The sequence below is a fragment of the Anolis carolinensis genome, chromosome 2, assembly GCF_035594765.1.
Source record: "Anolis carolinensis isolate JA03-04 chromosome 2, rAnoCar3.1.pri, whole genome shotgun sequence".
Lineage (NCBI taxonomy): Eukaryota > Metazoa > Chordata > Lepidosauria > Squamata > Dactyloidae > Anolis > Anolis carolinensis.
The window spans coordinates 247303926-247330145 of NC_085842.1; the positions used below are offsets into that span (position 1 = coordinate 247303926).

At 38.4% G+C, this 26220-nt stretch overlaps 1 protein-coding gene and 1 long non-coding RNA gene across 13 annotated transcripts in view; one reads left to right on the forward strand and one right to left on the reverse strand.

Annotated features, from left to right (window-relative positions):
• Window positions 1-17547, forward strand: part of LOC134296619 (uncharacterized) — a 33505-nt gene extending 15958 nt beyond the window's left edge. Inside the window, exon 2 of the long non-coding RNA XR_010003414.1 lies at window positions 15938-17547. This is a non-coding gene — a long non-coding RNA (uncharacterized LOC134296619). The remainder of the gene's footprint in view (window positions 1-15937) is intronic.
• prune2 (prune homolog 2 with BCH domain) overlaps window positions 1-26220 on the reverse strand; it is a 134472-nt gene that overhangs the window by 3708 nt on the left and 104544 nt on the right. For 2 of the 12 annotated variants that reach the window (XM_016991004.2, XM_062972010.1), the window contains 9 exons: window positions 24965-25165; window positions 16901-17077; window positions 12136-12238; window positions 9747-9878; window positions 9189-9275; window positions 7629-7727; window positions 5067-5102; window positions 3228-3260; window positions 1462-1509 (listed from right to left, as the gene is read on the reverse strand). In XM_016991004.2, coding sequence (XP_016846493.2) covers window positions 1462-1509; window positions 3228-3260; window positions 5067-5102; window positions 7629-7727; window positions 9189-9275; window positions 9747-9878; window positions 12136-12238; window positions 16901-17077; window positions 24965-25165 — 916 coding nt within the window. Of the gene's footprint in view, window positions 1-1461; window positions 1510-3211; window positions 3261-5066; window positions 5103-7628; window positions 7728-9188; window positions 9276-9746; window positions 9879-12135; window positions 12239-16900; window positions 17078-24964; window positions 25166-26220 lie in introns of all 12 variants that reach the window. The other 10 variants (XR_001729882.2, XR_001729883.2, XM_016991006.2 and 7 more) reach the window with 10 other exon arrangements.

Here is a 26220-nt window from a genome sequence, read left to right on the forward strand (position 1 = left end):
CACATGGAAGAGCAGAAAAGTTTTTAAAGAAAAGCAATAGTTTATAGTTCTAGCATTCTATTTTAACTTCCATCAGTTGACAGCAGCACTGGCAATGTTGTAGATGAATTTGGAGTAAAAAATACTGGAAGGGCTAGAGCAGGGGTCCTCAAACTAAGGTCTGCAAGCCGGATGCAGCCCTCCAAACTTTTGATGTAGAGTTGCCCTAAGTCTGAAACGACTTGAAGGCACACAACAACAACAACCCTAATTAACTTGACTATCCCATCAGACAAACACAAGCCCACACTTCCCATTGAAATATTGGTAAGTTTAAGTATAGGTTTCCTCTTGACATTAAGTCTATTTGAGTCTGACTCTGGGGGGTGCTGCTCATCTCCATTTCTAAGCCGAAGAGCCGACATTGTCCATAGACCTCTCCTAGGTCATGTGGCTGCCATGACTGCATGGAGTGATGTTACCTTCCAGCTGAAGTGATACCTACTCACATTTGCATGTTTTTGAACTGCTAGGTTGGCAGAAGCTGGAATTAACAATGGGAGTTCACCCCATCCCACGGATTCGAACTGCTGACCTTCTGGTCAGCTAGTTCTTCAACTTAGCAGTTTAATATGCTGCACCACTGTGGCCCACAAAAAACAAATGGAGATGCTGGGAGATAAGTTTATTTTGGTTAAAATTGTTCTTCATTTTTAATATTGTAATGTTCTTTCATATTTGTTTTACACTATAAATAAGATATGTGCAGTGTGCATAGGAATTTGTTCATTTTCCCCTCAACCTATAGTCTGCCCCCCCCCCCCCCCCAACAATTTGAAGGACTGTGAAACTGCCCTGTGCTTACGTTTGAGGACCCCTGGCCTAGACGTTTTCCTGCTTGGCACAAATATTTAATTATTACATTAGTAACAGTCTAATATAAGATTGTGCTACTTTCGGTCCCAGAAAACAGCTTAAAGATTGGTATGCTTTTCTTCTACACACATGCACTTTGATCTAGAAGATGAAACTCAAAACATCTGCTTTTTGGTGGAAGTATGTTCTATTTACTCTCCAGACCACTAAGTAGATGCAAATGAAACCACACGGATAAAAGGTTTTGGAGAGAATATAAAAGGGTGCAGGAACAAACAAAAAGATGAGCTGAGTACACTCCAGAAGGATATAATAACAATGACATTCAGCAGTGCAAATCTGAAACATCATAGGAAACTTTCCTTTTGTGTGGTTGGCACACGCTATTTAAATGTGCACCACTCAATTTGGACAGCAATATGGACAGCTACACTAAAAATATAAAGCTTTTTGCTTAATAAGACCTGACCCTCAGTCTAAAAAGGATAGCATAAAAATGGGATGTGGAAAATGCTACCTGGAGTTTACCCAGTTTGTCAATGTCTCTTGCACTGCATGCTCATGCAATAACCATATATGACAGCATATTTAATAGTAAAGTCTTACTCCTGCTGGACTGAAGTAATTTCTGGGTCATTTGAAAGACAGCTTGCTCTGAAGAGAAAATGAAAAGTAGTAAACTCAGTGTGTGTGTGTGTGTGTTCTTTTTCAGTATCTGGGGGCAGAACTCATGTACTTTGTTTAAAATATATATTACAAATGTATTGTAGGATGTGCTTTCATGGGCCAAACTCAATTTATTAAATGCATGCATCTAAGTGGGTTCATATACTATGACTACAGGGCAAAGAAGAAATGTTTCCCTATGGTCCAGAAAATAAGTTGCCAAAATTAATATTGGTTGTGAAGAGTCAACTCAATTCTTTATAGTGTGTAGCAAGGGTCATACATTTTTCTGGATTCAATTTTCTGTTTTAAATATGTATGAACAACACAATCTGAAAGAATGTTGCCTTGGAGTAAATCTCCTTGTGCTCAAAATGACTTACTTTTCTGGAGTATACATAGGATCAGATTATAATGCAAACATGTTAATTACACCTTTAGAACAGGATAGAAAAGTTGCTTCATATATAAATGTCCTGCACACTGTAAATGAGACATCTCGATGTCTACATATCTTGGGTTCAATACTGCTATACTCATACTAGGCACCAATATAGCAACAAGCCGTACAGCTAGAATATATCATAATATGTTAAAAGATAGAAATAATAGGGACAAGATGGAAACTGACTTTGTGCCATCACAGCTACTTCCACCTAGCATGGAGACAGCAAGGTGGATGCAGCCTATTCAACCATCTATGTTGCCATAATCTGTTGTACTGGCAGTATCATGCATAGGTTAATTGCTTTCCAAGAATGCTACTGAAGCTAATATGGCACAAGCCACTCAAGGTACCATTCAAATTTAATACAACTTTTATGACGGGGTACTAGAATTCTATGCTATACCAGAAAGTAATAGTTCAGCAGTTTGAAATAGCTATGATGATTCAGAAAGCTTCCATAATAGTACCACCAGTGAACTTCCAAGGAAGGAAAGGCTACATAACAGGATTGCTAAAGCTCATGCAATTCTTTTGACAGCCAAAGCACAGCCAAACTCTTTCTTCCAGTGTAAAACTATTTTCAGTTCTTGTTTTCAACACCACATTTAAAGATACAGCATATGTATCCATCTTTTTCTACTTATGGCAAAGGTACTGTAAATCCATTAGGTCAACTGGATTATATTCTTTGGATAATGCACAGTAGTTTCCAGACATTTGTTTAGAGTATGTTGACAAGATCATCTGGTTTCCCTGAAAGCCCCAATTTTCAGTTTGCCAGATGATGCATTAGAGTCCATCTTAGCCAGGTAAATAATTCCAAATCATTCTAAACATGCTTGTTTTCATGAAAGTGGACAATGACTCCTTTTAAAAAGTAAAACCAGCTTGAGTAAAACGTCAACAAAATAGATCCTTTAACGTAAATAATGGAAGCTATCAGTAGAGCACATATGCTTAGGAGATAGCTTTCACATAAATCAGTGAGATCCACCACAAGTCATAAGGAGAGGTGGGTAATAAATAAATAAATACATTATTATTTTCTATATTGTTTAGGAGATATCACATTGTTAGGATGGGCAATCACTAAGAAAACCTCAAGTAGAACTGCTTCATTTAAAAATTGTTTTATGTATTCCTATGGTCTATCTGGCTCACCATGAAATGTAGACAAGGAAAGGATACAATGGACTCTGAACAGTTGTCCTTTCAGCATAGAAATATAATGTCATTGATTACCAGAATGCCGTCTTACTTTGCTGATTCTTCTCTCAGCTCCTCATCCAATCTGCATGGGTAAAAGTTATTGATGTTTCGGGGACGGTCAGGAAGGAGAAGCAAGCAGGGCATAAGATAGAAGCAAGGGAAAAGCAGAGCAAAGATCAAGCAAGGTACAATATAGTATCATTTCTTTCATTTCCATGCCCTTCAAATTTGGCTTATCTGGAAACAGGCATGTGAAGCTATAGCAAGGGCCTGGTGCATGCGTGCTTTACAAGCTGGCAAGGGTGCTTTGACTAAATAAGCAGAAGTGAGATAATGCCATAGTAAGAATATTTCCAGTTTAGCAGACTTTGGCTACAGAGCTTGGGTAAATAACGTATTTGGACTACAGCTTTCTGAAACCCCAATGTAGACACTGGACATGATGGCTAGGTGGGTTTAGAAAGCTATTATCCAAAAAGTTAAGTTTACCTAGCTCATTTAAAACATAAAGCTGTGTTAGTTTCTTTCAGTACAAAATGAAAGGATGGGGGAGACCTGTGGCACCAGCAAGACTTAAAGGACTCATTTTAGCACTGTTGTGAGCTACAGTTCATTTCCTCAGAGGCATTGATGAAGTACAATATTGAAGGTATTATATGAACAGCTACATATATTCAAGGATAGGACCAGAGTGAAATGAGACAGAGAAAATGACAACTGTAACACTGGCCATAAACCTTAAAAGGGCTGTTTTTGAGGAAAAAAAATATCTGTAACGTAAAGCACAGGTTTGACAGGTGCATTGTATTGAAGGAAGATTTTTTTCAGAGGAGAATTGCCCTTGTCTATTTCTGAGACTGAAAGTGTGTGACTTGCCCAAGATCATGCAAAGGATTTCTGTGGCTGAGTAGGGATGTGAACTCTGGCCTTACAGTGTCCTAGACTGACACTACACCACATCACACTAGCCGATAATAATAATAATAATAATAATAATAATAATAATAATAATAATAATAATAATAACTTTATTTATATTCCGCCCTGCCTCTCCAAGGGGACTCAGGGCAGATTTCAACATACAAAAAGGCAAACATTCAATGCCTTAATAAAACAAACACGTACCAACAAAAAATCCAGAATAACTGCACATGTAAACATAAAATTGGAACCTAACATCAATGAACTAAACAAAATGTAATCAAACAAAATTATATAACAACATAAAACCTAAACATAAACCATCCACATTGATTTACAGGAGCCAACCAACGTTCACAAAGCCATATGGGTTGATTGTGTGGCCAGTAATGGCCACTGGACCAACATGGACTAACAGGGCCCAAATACAACAATAATTTTCAACCAGAGTTCTAGTAGTGATCTCTCATTATCTAATCCTTCTCCTCTCTGTATGCTAGTGAGTATACAGTTGTTGTTTTTTTGAAGGAGAGGAGGGAAGGGGCCATCTTTATTTCTTTTAGGAGAGAGTTCCAGAGGTGGGGGGGGGGGGGGTGATGCCAGATATGTGTCAATTTATTGTTGCCCTATGTAGGATGGAGAAGGGAATTCTCAAATTCTGATTGCAACATGATTATTGTATTCCATTAGTGCCTTAGGGGAAGTGAATTTCAGCCCATGCTACAGTTTCAGTTTGTTTAGATCTTAAAAGTGTCATAAGACTCCCCCACTCCACACACCCATTTTCTTCCAAAGTATTTTCAGCTGTGAATAAAGTGATCTCAGTAGCCCAGAAGTGACATTTCGATGCAAAGAGCTATGAGCTTTGAGACTGTTCGATGCTGGAATCCCAACACAGAATATTTCGCATACATCTTCACTCTGCTAGAAACATCAGCACAAAGCTGCAGCAGAGCAAGAGTATTACCTTACTCTTCTCTGAAAAGACCTGTCTTCATCATGCCTTGCAAGATAAAAATGAGTGAAGGATAAAAACAAATGAGGTCAGAAAATAGATACGACTGTCACATTTATCCCTAATGTTTACTTCTACACCAAATTTAGCAAGAATCTCAAAGTTAGCAGGAAATAAGTTTTACCCAGGTCTAATGTGCCATCACAAATGCACACCTCAATTTTCAAAATCCTGAAACCAAAAAAAGAGGATTTTTTTGCCAAATGTAATGCACAGTGGCAAAAAGTCCACTGTTTGTTATTTCACCAAAAAAAGTGTGAATTACAGTTGCAACATGCTGAAAATTCCTTCTTTAAAAGTTTTAGAGCTCCGAAGCTTCCAGCAATGGAAAAGAAAACTTTAGGATGCATCTATGCTGTAGAATGAAGCCACTTTAATTGCCTTGGTTCAATGCCATGGGACCATGAGGACTGTGGTTTTACAAGGTCTTGAGCCTTTTATACCAAAAAATGCCAATACCTCACCAAACCACAAATCCCAGGACTGCATAGCATTGAACTGAGACCATTAAATTAGAGATAACATCCCTCAAATAGGAACTCTAGGTGCTCCTGAAGCAGCTTCCCCTTTTGCTTTGGCTCAGCACTAAGATGACCATGCATCTAATGCACACTCTAATTTTGGCAAGATAACTTAGTCCAGAAAGGTGAGCATCACATTTGGCTAAATAGAGTAGTTTTGACAAAAAAAAATTAACTGATAGCTTGCAGCAGAAAAGAACCACCATAGAGTGTCTTTTGTGCTCTTTCCTCCATGACGGGTTTGCAAATCAGAGAATGACCTTTCCAAATGGACAAAAGACAAGGAAATAATTTATAGTCTAAGGAGGAATTTTGTTTGCTTTGTGACTGTTGTAGGGCACTCATCCAACTCATCCTGTCTTTATTATTTCCTTTACAGTTCATGCTGTTCTTACTAATTTGTTTAGATAGAAATGTGCAAAATACCCGTTTCTTCTGATCCTTGAGCATGAATCCAAATCCTTTCTAATTCTGGATCTTTCTCTGCCTTTTGTGAAGGGACTCTAACTCCTTCTACACTGCCATATAATCCAGATTATCTGCTTTGAACTGTATTATATAGCAGACTCATATAATCCAGTTCAAATCAGACAATGTAAATTATCTGCATTCATAATCTGGATTATATGGCAGTGTAGAAGCCTCAAGCAAGAGTGTATCTGCTGTATCTTCTGTAGACTGCAACATTCCTAAGATACACGGCATGATCATGAACATATTTTGCATGGATGCAGGGACTGTAATGTATTGTGATATTTATCTTATAATTCTGACTACCAATCCACCATGTGAAGAAAATTATTCTTCATCTAAATAAACCATCCCCATTTGTTTGCAATACCAAACAACAGACTATTCTTATTCATGACATTCAAATGCCACCTGTCTCAGGTCATTATTTGCCTCAGGTCACTATTTGTCATTATTGCCTCAGGTCATTATTTATCTCAGGTCACTATATTGTTCTGCAGCAGGGAATTTGAGTCTTTCGAGAGTAATACTTGGACGTTTTGTAAGTTCCATCACTCTAGACTTTATCCAGAATTCACAACTTGTATGTGCCAAATGAATAATTCATTTAGTGCTGAAACAAGCTTGAATCAAGAATGCCCCTTGATTTGTAATAAATGGGTTTTCTTAACATGTTCCACTTCAGTTTCAACTTCCTCATTTTCAATGATGAGCAAAATAAACATTTCCAATATGAGTAAACTTTTTCTCCACATTGTGAAGTCGTCTTAAGAGAAAGGGGACAAAATTCAAACCATATGTTCTAAACAATGTGTTGGCGCCTTCTTTCTCCCCTTTCATCCTCCCTCTGTCTTTTCTTTGCAGGCAGGAGCACAACTTGAGTACAGATCTTCTCAGATTGATTCCACAAACAAAGAAATTGAGTTAGTTAATCTTTCCCGATTCTCCTCTCCCTCTAGAGTCACAGGGCAGCTTCTTCTTCTACCTTGGAGGGTTCCCCAATGCTCCAGGGCAGATGGTTTTGAGGGGAAGAGAGAATCACTGAAGACAAGAGGGAATCTCTAAAAGTTCCACCAGTGCAAATAGTCCAGTGGGTAGAAAATCTCTGGTAAATGGAAGGAATGCCTCTAGCCATGAAAGGAAGATCTTGGATCTAATCTATCTACTGCATCTCAAACCATCTACACAGAGTGTAGTAAGGGAGCATTAGAATAAATATTCCCGATTTTTAGTTTTGCTAAAGAAATCACTGTAAAAATTGTACCTGGTTCCTGAATCCATGAAAGACAGAAATATGAATCAATGCTCTTCAGTCTTAATAACTTCATCAATTACTTCTGATGTTAATATCCTACATGTTCAATGTTCTATATATAAGCTTTTCATTTTCATTTCTTGTATATTTTGAAAATATTGCTTATAAGGAAATTTGGTTTTTAAAGAACAAGTAAATTTCCCTAAAATATCATAAGTCTTTAATTTCAAAAGGCAATCTATATCAAAAAATACTTTATTCACTTACTTGACAATACTTTCTGGGATATTTACATATTCCATTGGAATTAGTTCACTGAGCTCTGCCAAAGTGCTGACATATTGTATCTTACTGCTGAATTTTGAGCTGAAACACAAAAGAACCATTAATTAATTAAGCAACAAGCATGTACAAACATTCAAGAAATTTATAATTTACTACACGTTAAGTAGCAGGTAGCTAACAATGTATCCTTGTACATATAAATTCAGAAGTAAGTTGCAACAAATAAGTTGCAATTAGCCAGTGGATGTGTGTGTGTGTAGGATTATACAGGTACAGTAGAGTCTCACTTATTGAACATAAATGGGCGGGCAGAAAATTGGATAAGCAAAAATGTTGTATAATAAGGAGAGATTAAGGAAAAGCCTATTAAACATCAAATTACATTATGATTTTACAAATTAAATACCAAAAATAATGTTTTACAACAAATGGACAGAAAAAGCAGTTCAATACACAGTAATTATTATGTAGTAATTACTGTATTTACAAATTTAGCACCAAAACTTCACAATGTATTGAAAAATTGACCACAAAAACATTAACTACTAAAAGGCAAATTGCATTGGATAATACAGAATGTTGGATAAGTGAGACTCTGCTGTAGTTATAAACATCCGCTCCCCCTACAAATGACTCATAGTAAAGAACAGGGGTGAGACAACAGGAAGTGAGGGAAATTTACCTCATGGAAGGGAAATACACTCCTGAAAGAATTGTCATGGGAAAAAGATAAATGCCTGTAGTTCAAATCAGCCATTTACTATAGATTTCACATATAAGCTTTCTTAAGAATAGTACACATACAAATACACAGAAACACTATATATTGGGGAGTTTTGGAATATGCAGAGTAAACTTTAGCAAATTTCACATGAAACTTATAAAGTAGGCTTATTGTTTGCCCTCAAGTCATCTCCAAGTTATGGTGTCACTAAGGCAAGCCTTTCAAAGGGTTTCTTAGCAAGATTTGTTCAAAGTGGGGTTGTCTTCACCTTCCTCTGATGATGAGAGCGAGACTTGCCCAAAGTCACCCAGTGGGTTTCCATCCTGAACAGGGATTCAAAACCTAGTCTCCAGAATTTAAGGCCGGATCTACACTGTCATATAAGACAGTATCTAATCCCAGATTATCTGCTTTGAACTAGATTATATGAGTCTATAATCTGGGATCAGAAACTGGATTATATGGCAGTGTAGATGGGGCCTATGCCTATCACTCAAAACATTAGTCCATGCTGATTAGTATTAGCATTTCTATATTAGAGGAAGGGAGTATAGTGAGGCTGAAAATTGAAGGTGTAGGTAAGAACCCTACGGAGTGTACAGCTTTTTACAAGGGCTTAGCTCATTGTTCATTGCTCACCACTACACTAGAGTAGCTCTGAAAGGGACTCTTCTAAAAAAACGGGTTGATGTTTTCAATCTTAACATATTTTCCAGTCTCACACTTGGTCTTCTTTTGTACACAGTACAAATAGTTCTATAAAGCAAAAATCTGACTAGGCAGAAATGCAATATTTTTTGAGGGTTCAGGACTCATACCTTATAAAAGGCCGTGTCACTGCTAGAATTGTTCTGATAAACCAAGAAGGATGAACAATGATGAAAGATTTCAAATTCTTTCTTAACCTGTGTTTGAAAAGAAAACATATTTTAAACACTTTCAACTTGAGCAATTTGGCCATGAAAATGTCAGTCATGTGCTGATCACGTGTATACATTGCCAGGCAGAAATAGATGCACTATTGACAAATGCTTCATTGATAAATGAAGCATTTCCCCATTGTATAGTATCAAGCCACAATATGTGTATTAGTACATATGATGGACCTGCTGCAGGCAACACACACTCTCCCAAACTAAATACAAAATAGTTTAAAGTGCTTTTTGGGGGTTGGTCTTAAAACAAGGTACATGATTTTCAGTTTAGGGAGGAGTACTGAGAAGAGCTCTACTGCCTCACCAAGACACAAAGCTCAGGGTTTCACAGGATGCAGGAATGGCAGGTAAAGTAGAATCATAGTGTAGTATGAAACACAGAATGAGTACTGCACAAAAGAAAAGGAGGATGATGATGTGGGGAAACAGTGGTCTACACACCGTCTATCAATCATCTGGTAGCATCTTTTCATCCAACCTAGGCCTGGCATTCTTCTCCTTGGTGTTGCTCCATTCAAGTAAACAACCATATAGTCTTCAGCTACCATGAGTTCCAAAGTACTTATTACATATCTGAACAGGAAAAAAGAAGCAGTAAATTAAAGAAATGTGTGTTGAGACCCTTCTCAACAATAATGTCCCCGTCCCCTGACAATAATATTCCAACTAGCTCTAAATTAAATATCTTATAACATAACAGTGATTAAGAAATTCAGTAACTTAACCTGTTATCAACAGGAATTTATAGGCATATGTGCCGTTCCAACTACGTGAAAGTAGTTATGGCGCAGGCCAAAACTGAAAAAGCCCCCTTTTGGAGTGTGGGACATTTATGCTTATTTTGATCTTCAAGACAGAGAACTAGAGGCTGCTAAAAGGTGTATACTGAACATATTGCATGGCTGCAGTACTGGTTAAAAATTAACTAGGACCAGTATCCCACCCTTCATCTGCTTTAGAGACTGACATTTTACTACTATGGAAATATTGTGTATTGTTTCATTACTAGGATACTAGAGGCAATTCAAGGAAGACAGTATTTATTTAAAATAAAATGGTGCTCAATTCACTCATAACAGTGGCAACATTGGCAGCAGCATATATCCAGGTTTCGTCCCATGAGTTAACACAACCATCTGGTTCCTTCCTTCCTATATTAACCAAGTGACATAGAAAGATGTAACAGATAAGCAGATTCCATGTCAGTTTAGGGGATTACAGCGCCAATGTTGTTGATCTTCAATTATTTTTATAAAATGCTAAGAATAGCCTAAATTCAATCAATGAAACCTATATAAGTATTGATGTCACAAGTTCCAATTGATTAAACAAGCCTACTCCAATTGGGCCTGACTACTGGATGTTTTGCTATAATATTTAATGTGAAGCATTTAGAATAAGTTCACTGTGTATAAAGTTTGGTTATTGTCAGAATCATGGGAGGTCTTCGTGGCAATTGGGAACACCTGGCTATCCTGTGCATGTTGGTGGTAAATCAGTCATGTGCATTCACTCACATCTCTGATAAACCATTACAAAAACATTCTTTCATGATATACTAAAGCTTGACTCCTTCATCTAGTGCCATGGTTCCCAACCTTTGATCCTCCAGGTGTTTTGGACTTCAGCTCCCACAATTCCTAGCTGAAACTTCTAGAACTCCAAAACACCTAGAGGACCAAAGGTTGGGAAATTTCAGTGGGAACAGGCATCTGAGATCTCCATACAGGCCATACCTATACATCTTGGAGAACTGGATCTGACATTAGGTCACTTCTGGCCACCATTCTCAACCAATCCACAGATAAAAATGAAGGTCAATATAAAGTTGGAACTGACCGACAGGCTTTAATAAGTCTAGTGTAATTGAAACTGACCAATAGGATTTGGTGAGTCTAATTGGGACTGACCAATAGGATTCAGTGAGTCTACTCTAATTGGGACTGACCAACTTCATTTCCCGTTGCCTCATCACGAGCACCTCAGAAATGCTTCAGTAGGAGCACTATCAGGCTGTAAACATAGATGTGTTTGTTGGGCAGGATGTAACATTCAGTCATTCAGGATCTTTAAACATGAATCATCATCAGCTACAAGTGCAGTTTACAGTCTCATAACTGTTGAACAAAAGGTCAGCTGGGATTTTGGAGAAATTGTGGGTTTTAGTGGGTGGAGAATGGTACCTACTTTGTTTGGGGACTTTTTAAATGGTTTTAATGACAATTTTTAGGTAAAAACCCATGCTAGGTTTTTCAAAGTTGTCTGGAGGCTTCCGTTGACTCTTGAGGAGCTTCAGAAGCTGCCAAAAAAGCTTTGGGGTTTGCATATTGCCTGTAGATCATACTTTCTTCACTCCTAATCCAGTGGATAGGCATGGCCAAAAATGGCATTTGATGGCTTTATATGTGTGCTCTCATGAGACAAATTTTATCACTAATCCTTCATATGTTCACAGTGTGAGGAAACCTCCTGCATTACTGGCAGTGTAACAGAACAAAATAGATCAAAAGCTACGGCTGGTCTTGGTCAATCTGCCTTGGGTGATTTAAATATGAAACAAGAAGTAGAGACTTATGAAACCTTGATGAATAATCACAATAGGACATGAAGATGACTACCATGTTCTAATTTTAGTTCCTCCCAATATAGTATAAATGAAGTACATTCTTAGGCTGACAGAGAATTAAATCTAAAAGAGGCATATTACTGAGGTTTCATGTCATATTTAAATATATGTTTTATCTCAGTTATACAGGACTGCAGTTATATATTACTACAAAGTTACCGGTATTAACTCTCCAGATGTGACCACATTGTTCTCATTACTCACAGGAAAAGGTTTTCCATGACATAGTGGTAATCAGTTCGACTGCTGTCCGGTAGAAAACATGCAGCAAACACAATGATGGCATTTAGGCCATCGCCATAGTACCCTGTGGAGAAAACAAAAATGCATTTGTGTCTCACAAAACATGTTTAATGGGGCAAGTTGAAGAAGACAATCTGACAGGCCATAAGATTAAATCTATTTATCTAAAGTCTTAAGAAACGATATGTCAGATTGCTGTTGTCAAGTTTTAATGGCTTAATTATCATGATACTCTTATTACAGAGTGCAAGAAAAGAGTGCACAAAAATCTAGAGTTCTTTAAGCAATACAATTCGGACAACTCAAAGTTCTACCTCTGTTAGTGTGCAGACAGGACTCAGATCAGCCTACTCTGGGATTGAGGTCAACAGCTAATCTCCCGCTATGCCAACCTTGTCTAGCCTTAGCCAGCAGCAGCATCAGGTATCTGCAAGCCATCATCAATCATACACTTGTGGATATATCAGATGGCAGATTCCAGCTAACTACTAAAATCATGATACTGCTTTCACTGCTGGTAAGATGCTTTAGTCCTATTTATATTAGTGAACGGCCCATCAGAAGTCATTTTGCTGCTCCTTACCAACTTTGCATTTAGTCATTAAAAAAGTCTGCACTCAGGCCAGTTCCACACAGGGAAAAAGTCCACTCCAATCCAGGTTAAAAAAAACCTAGGTTGGGGTGAGATTCTGTCCCCATGCTGGCCTGAAAAACCCATGCTTTTGCTGTGGGGTGTCTAGATATAGGCCCTCCTGGAACCCTACAGAAAAGCAAGGAGAAACCCACACCCCTCCCCAAACCCCCTTGAAAACCCTTTAAATTAAAATAACTTACCCGGCCACCATTCCCCTTTCTCTAGAGCTCTCCTGGCACATAGAAATGACGTGCCGGGGGGGGGGGGTGAGGAGCAATTTTCCTCCTCACCCCCGTTCTCCTGACATGTCATTTCTATGTGTCAGGAGAGCTCCAGAGAAAGGGGAATGGTGGCCGGGTAAGTTATTTTATTTTTAAAGGGATTTTAAGAGGTTTTGGGGAGGGGGTTACAGCCCTCTGGGTTTTCCGGGCTGATTCAGTCCCAGGACTTCTGAGGGGGCAGTCCACACAGGGCCTCTTTCAGAAAGACCCAGGTCTAATTCAGTAACAAATTAATTTGGGACAAAGCAGGGATTTTGTCGCTTTTATCTGAGGTGTTGTTTGGACACCTCAGGTAAAAGTGTGCAATTTGCGCATTTTGGGCTCTGTGTGGATGGGCCCACAAAGAACCACACCTTCAGCAGTTTAATGTCTCATTATATCTGCTGTTAAGTCTACTTCAACTTTGCCACTGTGATCAGTCTCAGATAAGCAAGTGATAAATGTCTCCTGTCTTGTTCTAGTTCTGCAAATTAGAACAAGACAAATCACACAATGAGCTGGTTTTAGATATGGAAGACTTGGAGTTAGTGTAGTTCTGTCCAGGCCTGTAGCTGGAGGGGGAGGAGAGTTAGGGGTTCAAACCACCCCCCCCAAATTTTTCAGGTTAAAAAAACCCCTGGTTTACTCATGAATTTTAACTGGTTAACCAAATCCCCATGCTAAGTCTATGAGATGCAAAAAAATTAAGAGCCCCTCCAGGCACCATCTCAAGCAGATATTGACAGGTCTCTAGCCGGGGTGTGGGGGGGTATGGGGGTGAGTGGGGGGGGGTTAGGGGTTCAACCCGCCCCCAAATTTTCAAAACTCCCTCTGAATTTTTTTTCTGGCTACGGCCCTGGTTCTGTCACAGCCATCTGAGTACCTTAGCACATCATGGAGCAACTCACATATAAAGAAACCTTCAGCTGTTGTCCAAGCCTATTAAAGACTGTAATGATGGCATTTTTGTGAGCCAGTAACCCCATATTACATATACAGGCAAAACTGCCTTAGTTTTTGTTAAGCCACTTCTACTCTGAGAATTATACTAACTGCATATATAAAAAGAAGGAATTGTTTCACACAGTTGGCACCACCATGTGAAATTAACCCAGTTGGGAAACATCTCTAGCACAATCTCAGCTTCTATTTGTCACCCAAGAAAGACTAAACTGCAAATCAAAAACTCTTTAGAATTGCTGAGTGAAAGCACTTGCTAACAAAATAAGATACAGGATCTGGAAACATGTATTGAAATGTAACAAGAGAACAGGTTTGGTACATATCTAAACTTCAGCTCTTTTCCATGGTTGGAATACTTCTGTTCTACAGTAAGTAGAATATCCTAGAATGAATAGGAGTAAATTAGATGGACGTGGACTGGTCTAATTTCTTGGATTCACCCTCATCTTCATCTATTACCTTCTTTGCCATCATATTGTCAGGAACTGCTAGTTTTCTTAGGCAAAGAATATTCAGAGGTTCTAAAATATAACCTGCAGTGCCTGGAATTTGTTGGTGGTCTACCATCCAAGTAGTAATTAGAGCCAACCAAGGCTAGATAGCTTCCAAGATCAGACAATATCTTGTGCCTTACTGATAAATAAATCTATACCTTTATATTTTTAGTAAGCTCACATGCAAGAGTTCCTAACACAATGAACAACAGCCTTGCAGCCAAGAATTAAAAGGAACCACTTTATATCTATTAAATACTGGGGATTAAATGGGATTTTCCATTAAGCTGCAAATTATTATTGCATTTACATAATAAACTGTATGTGTAGACAGATGAGGCACTACAGAATAAAATGTCCCTGTAAAAATAACCACAAGTTTCACTTCCTTTAAACCTGTGAGAGTTATCATTGCTTATATAAATGAGCAAATCCTCAGGGACCCACAATGCAATTGCCATCATATGGTGCTGTCATAGGTCCTTCCTTCCAACTGGCTCTGAGCCTGGCAGACTCTGTACACTTTGGCAGATGTGGCTCTACAATTACACAGGGTCTCTTTAATCTTGCAAGGCAGTAATCCCACATACAGCCAAATAATTATGTGCAATGTGGCATTTCTTTAGTCACAATTAACAGACAGAAATTCTAACAAGCTGTTGGAATATATATTTGCATGCTGTCTGTTATGCTCATTAATTCAGTATTAAAATTCAAGAAATTAATCCAGGTTCTTGCCTGCCTGGAATATTTTCCTGCAAATCTTTGAAATATTAGAACTGGCTGTCAACAACTGCTCGTGCTCTGGACATGCTTAAGAATATTCCATTACAGGTTGAATCTCCTTTATCCAAAATGGTTGAAACCTGAAGTTTTTCTGATTTGGAAAGTTTATCAGATTTTGGGAAATGTATGAGCGATAGTGGGGAATGGGGCTAATCACATCCACTGAGCATCCACTGAGCTTTTCTTGAGGGAGCACTTGCTCTGCCACAGTCATTAATTTGATAGGAAAAGATAAGAGGATGCTGCTTATACAAAGCCATTTCAGTAAATTAATTGGGAAGGGAGAGGACACTCTCCCAGAACAAGTCTTTTTCATTCTCTCAGGAGTAGATACAGATGATGGACAATGGGTTCATAGCCTGCTTTCAGGGCACCCACCCCAACGCATGTTGCTATTGCTTGGCTAGAAGGTAAGCATAGAAGTATCTTGGATGTCTGATTTTTACAGAGGCTTTGTATGTGTGGAGTCCTTCCTGCCTTCCTCGTCTTCCCTCTTCCTGTCAGTACTTCTTGAAGAAAATCAATTGAACACTAGATTTGTGACTCATTTTTGTTGCCCAAAGTGGGGTTATTTCAAAATGTCTGGATAAGGAGAGATTCAATCTGTTTCTGTTCTCATATTCCAGGTGTGAGATCAAGCTTTGAAAATCATTCCCAAGGATGATATCTCAGGAACACTGACTTCTGCCAAGCAAAGAGGCTATAAAGAAAACAGAAGGCTAGGTCATTTGTGATGCAATATCTCTCGGCACTTTGGAAAGTGGATGCAATGTCTTAAAGTTATGACCTAGCACCTGAGAGAAGAACCACATCATGATCATTCTGAATCCATGCTCCATGTGCTATTTTACAGTCAGACCAGTTATGTCAGAATAAATTGACTGAGTCCAAAATTATTGTTACAGTTTGTACTGAAAAGGTCAGATAAAGGACCTCATCAGACAAGGTAAATTTAGTGCCCTAAGATGCTTTCACCCCATCTAGAGGATGGAGCCCCATGCCAGACATCATGTGACATTGTGTGACTTCTGGTGGAGGCCCCATCCCCAACCGGAGTGAAAGTGTTACAGGACACTTCTCCCCAACACGGGAGGTTTCCTGTGTTGTTCTGGTTCCAATGGAAGGACAATGCTTTCCCCATGTGATGGGAAAAACTTTGCAGAGATGGAGCTGCACGCAGGGCGACAAATTTGCCCTGCTGCCCCTCTCTTTTCTCCTGGATGCCAGATGAAGCGGAATGCTTCACTTGACCTTTGTGATGAGGCCCTTACATCTATGGTTCAACATAAGAGGTTTTTTAACCTTGTATTTTGTTTACAATAAAAAGACGGAATCTGAAAAACTGAGCATTCTATACATAGAATAAAAATAATTAAGCAGTCATGGAACAATGTATTATATATTGTGCATGTATTACTGATACAGAACACAGACTTTTTGCAATAAAAAATCACTGTAAAAATCCTCACCCATCCCTGTTTCTTCAACATGAATAAAAAAAAATCTGAATTTGGCTTTAACATCAAATATTTTGGAATTGATTTTTTTGTCCCATATGAAACCAACAATGAATTTAGAGACTTGCTTACCTCCATGAGAAATGACCTTTTTATATGGTTCAATCGCTTTCATATCAATCCTTTGTTCCTGGTCTCCAATGACAACTGTTCTCCACAACTTGTTGTCCTCTCTCTCTTCTTCTGCAGTATACTCTGGGATTGAATCAGATGCGTCCTGAGAAATTTCCTTAGAGACTGGCTGCTCCTCTGAAGAAATAAAAAGAAAAGATTGAAGCAACAACTTTCTCCAGAGAATTAGCATTGCTCAGATCTGCTCTAAACTACAATTACTGTACATCATTTTGAGATCATTTCTGCCATGAGCCTGACAGCATGATTCACAAGCTATCCTCACTGAGGAAGACCACAATATGGTCCGGTAACATTGAAGATTAACAGACAGATCAACACTTCCCCCTCTTTTTCCACTACTTTAATACTGTACATCTGTCACAGAGTTAAAGCAAAAATTCAGGCTTTTTTAGGGGAACTCATCCCAAAGAAAAAGTTCAAGGCTAAGTGTTCTTTGGCTTCAATTTCCTCATATTCTATTGTGTCACTGACTGTTATTGTTTGCTTTTGCATTGCCAGCATATCCAAATGTCCTAGAATGGCCTTACCTCTAATGGAAGATGTTTATTAACATTCTTATGCATAAAGTCCCTCACTCATACTTACGACAATGCAAACAAGCATTTATTTATTTTTATTACAATGTGAATAGCATTGTGTTAACAATAGGTATTGAAAACATGAACTAAAAATAAAATGTCACAACAACATTAGAGATGAGGGTAATGAGAATTTCAGGAATATATACTCTATTTTTACAGGGATACTTTTCAACAGTGTTAAACAAGAAAAGGAGAAGGAAGCAAACATCAAATAAAGATGGAGAAAGGAAGCTAAATTCAGGGAACTGTTCTACAGCTAAGGCAGAAGATGAATCCAAACTAACAGCAGCTGAGCAACAAAATCATTAGAACCATTTTCTCCCCTGACATTTTCACCAGGGAAATAAAGGAAGAGTGGAACTAAAGGCATGGTCTGAGCGTGGAGAATATATTACCCCAAAATGACAGGGTGGCATAACACCCATCATCCTTTTCTAACCATAAATCTCCAATCTACAAGTAAACAGCCAATTAATCACAGTATATCTTCGTACTCTATTGCATAGTCTCCCTTTTCTTGCCTTCAACTCTACTTTTTCTCTAATCATATGATTTTTTTTTAAAAAAGACTGCTACCACATTCATTTTCAAATGTCGTTTTTGGCAAAATAGGTTTTTTTTTATTGTCAAGGGTGAGAGCTACCATGTCTGTTGTCTTTACTAGGGAGATGATGGATTTACTGGACCAGAAGAGAATCTGATCCATGCCAACTCTGCTTCTTTCTGAATGCCCAAGGTGCTGTTTTCAAAAAGCCATCTCTGTTGTGGTCTGGATAATATGAATATTCATCATGTATATCTAAAAAGGTTGTGGAGGTAAATTTAAAATGTTTACTTCCTGTGTTCTTTTGATAGAGACTTATTTCAGTGGCCAGGAAATTGTCCTTCTGGATATTTAATGTGGGTTGTTCCTTGCTCAATTGAAACTAAACACTGATGATAGACCTTTCAGAGAACAAAGATAGATACATTCATAAATTTGAGCCTAAAAATAAAATGTTGTTTGGGTTGTGGATGAACCTGCCAGATGTTGACAGTTGCTTCAGGACAACACTCTTGCCCAAAAGAACAAAGGGTAGCAAATGAAACTGTCCTGACATAACCTGGCCACTTGGCAAGCTAGTTGTAGTGGATGTGAGATCCAAAATAGATAGATCAGGTTGGGCCTACAGGTTAGAGAGACCATATATTAAAATTTCACATAGTTTTGCAATGATTTCCCCTGTGTTTGCAGCAGCCTTTATCTCTTGTGAGAATTCAGCCCTAAATGTATTTTAGAGTCAGTTAATAACAAGCATGTTTATAACACTTTTTTCACCCAAGAGTGGAAAATAAGCACATACAATCAATGAAACATAAATATACATAAATCTATATAGCAGAGTCATATGGGGTCATTCTTGTTTCAGATACGGGATAACAATGTAATTCTACATCTGAGAAGGAAAATCTCAACTTCTTTTCATTGAAGAAACATTATCATTCAGGAAGGAACTGGCAAAACCACCTCTGAGTATTTATTGACTAAGAAAATCTTACCAAATATATGGGGTTGCCACAAGTTGGCAGGTGGAACATACAACTTGGAAGCATATATTCATTATCCATCATGGATACACAAATAGTCCAAAACATCTGGAGGATGACAGATTGCGAGTGCTGTACTGAGCCCTTCCAGCACAGCTAGCCATATGTTAGCAAGTGAAGGACCTTGCTGCTTGACCTTTATGGCTGGATACCTCCGAAGGAAACATCTTGGTCGCATCATTTTGCCATTCTAGGTGCTGTGGCTGGCAGCCATATTTATTGTGTTGTGAGTCTTCTACTGATTATTTGGAATAGGAAGCAAGCAACTGTGTCATATCCTGCTTCGAGTAGCCCAGGAATCTTGTTCAAAATATTTTTTAAATAGACAAAAATATCTCCAGCCTGTGTCATTATAGTAAGGGACAAAACCCCCTTCCCATGCCCCCTCCAATGTAATGAACAATTGGTGAATAATATGATAAATTATTTTTTGACATTGAGCAAGAATAAAGGCAACTAATGCTAACATGTCAGCTTTAAGAGGAACAATGGACTAGATGTTATTTGAGATTCTTTCAAACTTTTCAGTACTATACATCTGTAGAATTTCCAGTCGATGGAAAATCGACTGGAGTTGATGGAAAAATCATCATTTAATTACTTATTAATTGCCCTCCATCCATGATGCTCTAGGCGATTTACAAGATAAAATTGTAAAGGATAAAAATACATACATACAAATATTGATAAAATTAACATAGATTAAAAGCTCTAGTAAATATGCATATAAAATGTGTGTGTGTATATGCATATAAAATTAATCTTTCATATTAGTGATGCTCCTCTTCAACAGACTTCTACACTTTTCAAAATTAACAAGCTCTTACAAAAAAGAGTCATTTCAATGCATTGGCCATTTTCAGTTTTGTATATATACTGATTAAAAATCTAAACTTCTATCTGCTTTTGTCACAACTGCTTTCTTCCACATCTAGGTTATATCTCTTTGAGGTATCTGTTTGTTGCTATCTGTCAATAGGCAGAATGCTGAAGCAGAAAAATCTTTAATTTATATCATCAGGGAAATCTTTTCTTCTTATTAAATTAACTAAGTAATTCCTATATCTTCCTAGCTCATGCAATCACTGTTATCCAAAATATCATAACCGAGATACTCTTCATTAACTGAATAGTGCTTTGTGGTATTTCTATTTCAAATCTACAAGCCATATTTTGTTGTTATTAGCTGCCCGCAAGTCAACTTATAGCAACTCAATGAATGGAAGACCTCCAAGTCACCTTGTCTTTAGCAGATCTTCTCAGGTTTTGCCGACTCAGGACTATTGCTTCCCTGATTAAATACTTCCATCTGAAATGCAAGCTCTCTCCTCTTTCCTATTACCCTCTAACATAACAAGCATTATCAGCCTTTCTTGTGAGTCTTCTCATGGTTACTTTGTCTTGGCTTCTGGGGAAAGTTCAGCCCAGATTTGCTCTTTTTAGCAATCAACGGTATCCTCAGAATTCTTCTCCAGAACTATATCTCAAATGAGTTAATTTTCTTCCTGACAACTTACTTCACTCCCCAGATTTCACGACTACACATAGAAATGTTAATACGATGGCACTGAGCCATCTTGACTCCATCAATATTAATATTTTATGTGAAAAAAACTTTCAGACTCTGTACAACCAACAACTTTTCACTTGTTATTTACAACCAACAATACAGTTGTAAAGAGAAAGTAAATACTTTCCTGCACTGATATGCTTTCAGGTTACATTGTTCCCAATCTGGAGAAATACTAAACGTATAAAATGTGGGCGATAACCCAATAAAACACTTAGCGTCCAGCTTTGTTTAAGACACATAAACATTGATTCTAAGTTCCTAACAGGGGCCGGGCTGTGGCGCAGCTGTTGAGCAGCTGCCTTAAATCACTCTGACCATGAGGTCATGAGTTCAAGGCCAGCCCGTGGCGGGGTGAGCACCCGTCAATTAAAAATAAAAAATAGCCCCTGCTCGTTGCTGACCTAGCAACCCGAAAGATAGTTGCATCTATCAAGTAGGAGATAAGGTACCACTTATAAGTGGGGAGGCAAGATTAACTAATTTACGACCTGGAATGAGGAAGTGCCGTCAGTGTGGATGATGAAGCAGCTGCTCCCCCTGTGGCCAGAATCGAACATCCCCTCAGAAGAACGTTAACTTGCCTCTGCGTGTGTCTCTCAGTCTCTGTTTGATGTGTTTATGGGCATTGAATGTTTGCCCTATGTGTGTTATAATGTGATCCGCCCTGAGTCCCCTTCGGGGTGAGAAGGGCGGAATATAAATACTGTAAATAAATAAATAAATAAAAAACAACATTATAGAGCTAAGTGTTACCAAACAAAAGAATACAAGAATATAAAACTAATTCTTTGTTTCTATTTGGGTTCCAATGTCATGCTGGAAGAAAATTAAGAGTGCAATCACCCCCAAGCAGATCTGTTGTATTTTGCATTATAAACAAGTTTTATATCTTGCTTCATGTCAATATCCTTATTGATTTTGCAGTTATGTGTGATGTCTCATGGGCCTTGTAGTCCCGTTCCTAGTGCTATTGTGGCAGACGAGGAGGAAAACGTGGGATTTCCACCGGTTCAGCTTGAATTGGAGCCTCTCCACCTGGAGGATGTTTGTCCTCAGGAAGTTAACCAAACAAGCCTTGGGCAGAATTCTCCCCCGTTTTCCCGAAAGGACAATTATAATAGAGATAGAGGAGTCAGGGAGGCTAATCGCCGGAGCCTCAGAATCGCTGCCAGACAATTAGCTGATTAGGTCTGCTTCCCTCGGGAAATTCTAAGGAGTCATGCATCTGGACAGAGTTGGCTTTCACTTCTTGTTCTCCAGGGAAAGTGTTCTGTTGGCGGGAAAACAAGACCCTATATAGGGGTTTTGCCGCAAGGGGAACCTTGCGGAGTCAATTGATCAGCTTGAGAGAGAGATCGTGTGTGGACTTCGTATTCCTTGTTCCTTGCTTCCTGGATCTAGTTTCAAGTCTTGCCTTGTCTCACGTTTTGCCACGGACCTTGTTTCGTGCTTCAAGTTGCCACGTTTCAAGTCTTTGATCCAGCCAAGAATCAAGCTTAAGTTCTAGCCTTGTTGTCAAGCTTCAATGGACTAAAGACCTTGTCATCTCCCCACACTTCTGCTTGGCAAAGTGTGTGTTTCGGTTAATGGATTATAACTTTGGACTCTAATATCTTATATTGGACATTATTTTCCTGGACTATATTTGGCCTTTCCTGAAAGGTCTGCTTCTGAACTTTATTCTTCACTTGTTTTTATTGACTTTATATATTTCCTTAATAAAGATATTAGATAGAATCTGGTCTCTGCGCAAGGTTATTGGTGCTCTGCAGCCTGGGTCCTGACATTATGGGAGGTCATATAAATCTTGGAAAGTATATGAGATTCAATGCCTTAGTAAACAATAGCAGAATTAAGTAATACTTCCAGCTTAGAGAAGTGTATACATGGGAATGTGCAGAACCTCTAAAGATTTCCTTATTTGTTTATGCAAAGCCAAGTTCAAAACTCTCTAAAGAAAGGCATGGAGACATGTGCTCATAATGGAAACCTCATTTGCAAATGCTGCCTTTTGGACACAAACAAGAACTGATGGAATGATTCAACTGAAAAAGTTGGAAAGTCAGAATGGGTCTGACGTGTTTTTGTGCTATTTTCATGAATGGAATTTGATTTTGCATTTTAAAGCAAGAAATCGTTTTTTCATTCTGACGTTGAGATCTGAGTGCCCGTCTGATTTAGCCAAAGTGATACCACCTGCGCACAAGAGGAAGGCACCACCAGGCTATTTGCAGAATTATACTAATAATTAATCTTTAAAAAGCCCAAAGGAAGGCAACTCAAAAAACACCTCAGTGAGCAATGTTTAGTGTTAACCGATTTTGTGAGGTAAAGTGAGAGAAAACTTGACAAGAGAAGGAATGCTGCAGAGATGTTCATGGCCGGTTGGTTCTCCACACCATACCATTTTATTACAGCCTTACTTGTTTTATGACACTATCAACTGAAATTGTTTGAAGTAGGTAATGGCTGAACATGCCTTTCATTAGAATTAATGTTTGTGCTAAATATGAAATATTTATGTAAAGAATTAATAGGGGGGAAATCAGTCAACTCCTGAAGCTATTTGTTTTGCAAAACATAGCAAATGAAATTGCCATCAGAATAAAGAAGTCTTATGGTTCCTCACTGTGAAGTAAGCCTCACTCAACTCAATAGGGACTTCTGGGTAGAAATGTATAAGACTGTGTTATAATTCAATCAACAATAAATAGTTTTAGTTATTCACATTGATTAACAGTGTAATGGAAAATGTATCTATTCAGAGCTAACTCTCAGGGGGCCGCAGTGGTGTAATGGGTTAAAACCCTGAGCTGCTAAACTTGCTGACCAGAAGGTGGGTGGTTCAAATCGGCAGGATGAAGTGAGCTCCCTTTGTTAGCCCCAGTTTTTGCTAACCTAGCAGTTCAAAAAAACGCAAATGTGAGTAGATCAATAGGTACCGCCCTGGCGGGAAGGCAGTCATGACAGCCACATGACCTAGGAGATGTCTATGAGGTTCTTTGGCATAGAAATGGAGATGAGCAGCACCCCTCAGAGCCGGAAGGGGATGTTCTTTACCTTTGTGTTATGGTTGTTTCTAGACATTGAATGTTTGCCTTCATGCATGTGTATGTTAGAATCGGTCCTGAGTCCCCTCGGGGAGATAGGGCAGAATACAAATAAAGCGGTGTTGTTGTTGTTGTTGTTTTCAACTTGGCCTACTGCCAGGTAAGTCAGTATAAAAATGCATATCTTAAGCACAATTTTAAAAAAATCAGAGAGATGGGAGGAGTCACAAGGGCTGTCCATTTCAACCCCATTCTGCCAAGGTCAACTGATGGACATCCAGTCTCTTTTTTAAAGTCTCACATCTCCGAGACAGCATGTTCCACATGACCTCACCATCTAGAAGATTTCCTTTGTGTTTTGAGTAGAATCTTTTTCCCTGTAGGTAATCCCACAAGGACCTATTTTGTTTTCTGACAGTAAAACTAATTTAACAATTCGCCACCTTTTCAAACACTCAATCTGTCAGGGGCATTGCTAATTCTGAGAAAGTCTAGGGCCCCAATCCCATTTTTGTATCTTCTACTTGAACAGCTTATCGCAGTATGTCTAACAACAGGGCCATCATTGTGAAAGAATATATGTTTACGTGGAATCTCTTTTCCTATAGTTTGAATCCATTGCTTCATGTCTTTGTCTCTAGAACAGCAGAAAATAAGATTGCTCCAGTATGACACCATTTTAAATATTTAAACATGACTATCATGTCCCCGCTTATCCTTCTTTTCTCCAGGCTAAACACACCCAGTTCTCTAGCTGATGCTTATACAGCATGTTTTCTAGACAATAGACCTGCATCAAAAACGTTTCAGTGATGATGTCTCTGTATCATAGCCTGAGCTATTGTTTAAGTGCAATTCAATTCTATGTAGTACAAGGAAAAAAACTCTTCTTTAAAAGATGGCATTTGACAAGAAGCTTCCTCTCCCCTGCCCCAAGGACTCTGCAGTTTGATTATGAGAGGGATCTTTGAGTTTCATTTCAACCAAATATTACAATCCTGAGTATCTAACTTAAACATAACCATTCATATTAGGATTGAAATACTGGCACCTATCACATTCACATCAAATGCTCAGAGTTTGCTTTCACTTCCATGACGCTAAACAAAGACAGTAGCCTTTTCAGCAACAAGCCTACCTAGAAAAAATACTGAAAACACACGTTACATAGCTGCATGTGCTCTTTCACATCTCACAATTATTCCATTACCATGTCCAGTATATTCAAAAGAATCAGCTTCATCTGGGGTTTCAAGATCATCTACATTGATATCAATTTCATCTGGAGTGTCCAGGTTGTCATCTGAAAGGAGAGAGCCTTCACTCTGGTCCAAAGAGAGATTGATATTTGGAGCAATGAGCTTTATCCTTCTGGGGTTGGAGCCATCAAGATCTAGAGAGTTAGGAGGTTCTAAATAAGAGTAAAGATAGATTGAAAACAATTACAGATACTATCAAGTTGTATCAGCCACTTCATTTATATGTATAATTTGAGAAACTCCTCATGTATCAAGGGTGATAGCCATTGTTGAACAAGCAGATATCCATTTGCAAGAAGGGGGTTTTGTCTTCTTTTTTTCTCTTCCAGAGAACCCTCAAAACCTGATCCAAAATGTCCACCAACCCACCAAAATCCCGGAAGACATTCTGTCAACAGGAAGGCTTAATTGTAACTTGCAATAGAATTTAGATTCCTGTTAAATGGTTGCATTTGTATAACTTATATAAGTAGTAATTGAATACATTCATTGCACAGCAGCCAAAACCCCAAAATCTTGTGTGTAAGGGAATTTAGACATATTTATGACACGAAAAAGATTCTGTCCATATATATCTAATGGCATGATTCCAATATGTCTGCTGTTTGGAAATTTCAGCTAGTGACAGTTGTCAATATTAGACTGCTGAATAGAGACTGCATTTGTGATTTTTGGTGATTCTGGCAAGACATCCATTACCTTTATGTGAATAGATCAGTAAATATGTAATAAAAAGGAGGAGAATAATATATTAAAATACACAGAACAAAGATATGAGTTTAAATAGTAAGTTACAACTAGTGTAGAGCTATTATCTTAATTCGATTCAACCTACATGTTGACTCATGTTTCAATCATTGATTCAGTGAATTTACTATAATTGCGATCAATTTACTTATTATTTATAATGTAATTTATATGATGCCTTTCTCCGGGCTCATTTAGACAGGGCCCATAACACAGGAGCTCCCATGGTTTTAACGAAAGCATCCAAACAACATCTCCAGTAAAATTGAATTACTCGAGACAAAGCAGGAAAGCCCTACTATGCCCTAAATTAATTTGATAGTCCATTAGACCTGGGTCTTCCTGAAAGACCTGGGTCCAATGAAGTATGGGCCCTGTGGGAATGGGCCCCTCGCTAGTCCTGGGATTACCAAGGGGTCAGTCCACACAGTCTAATCTGCTTCTTCAGGCCCCATGGGCC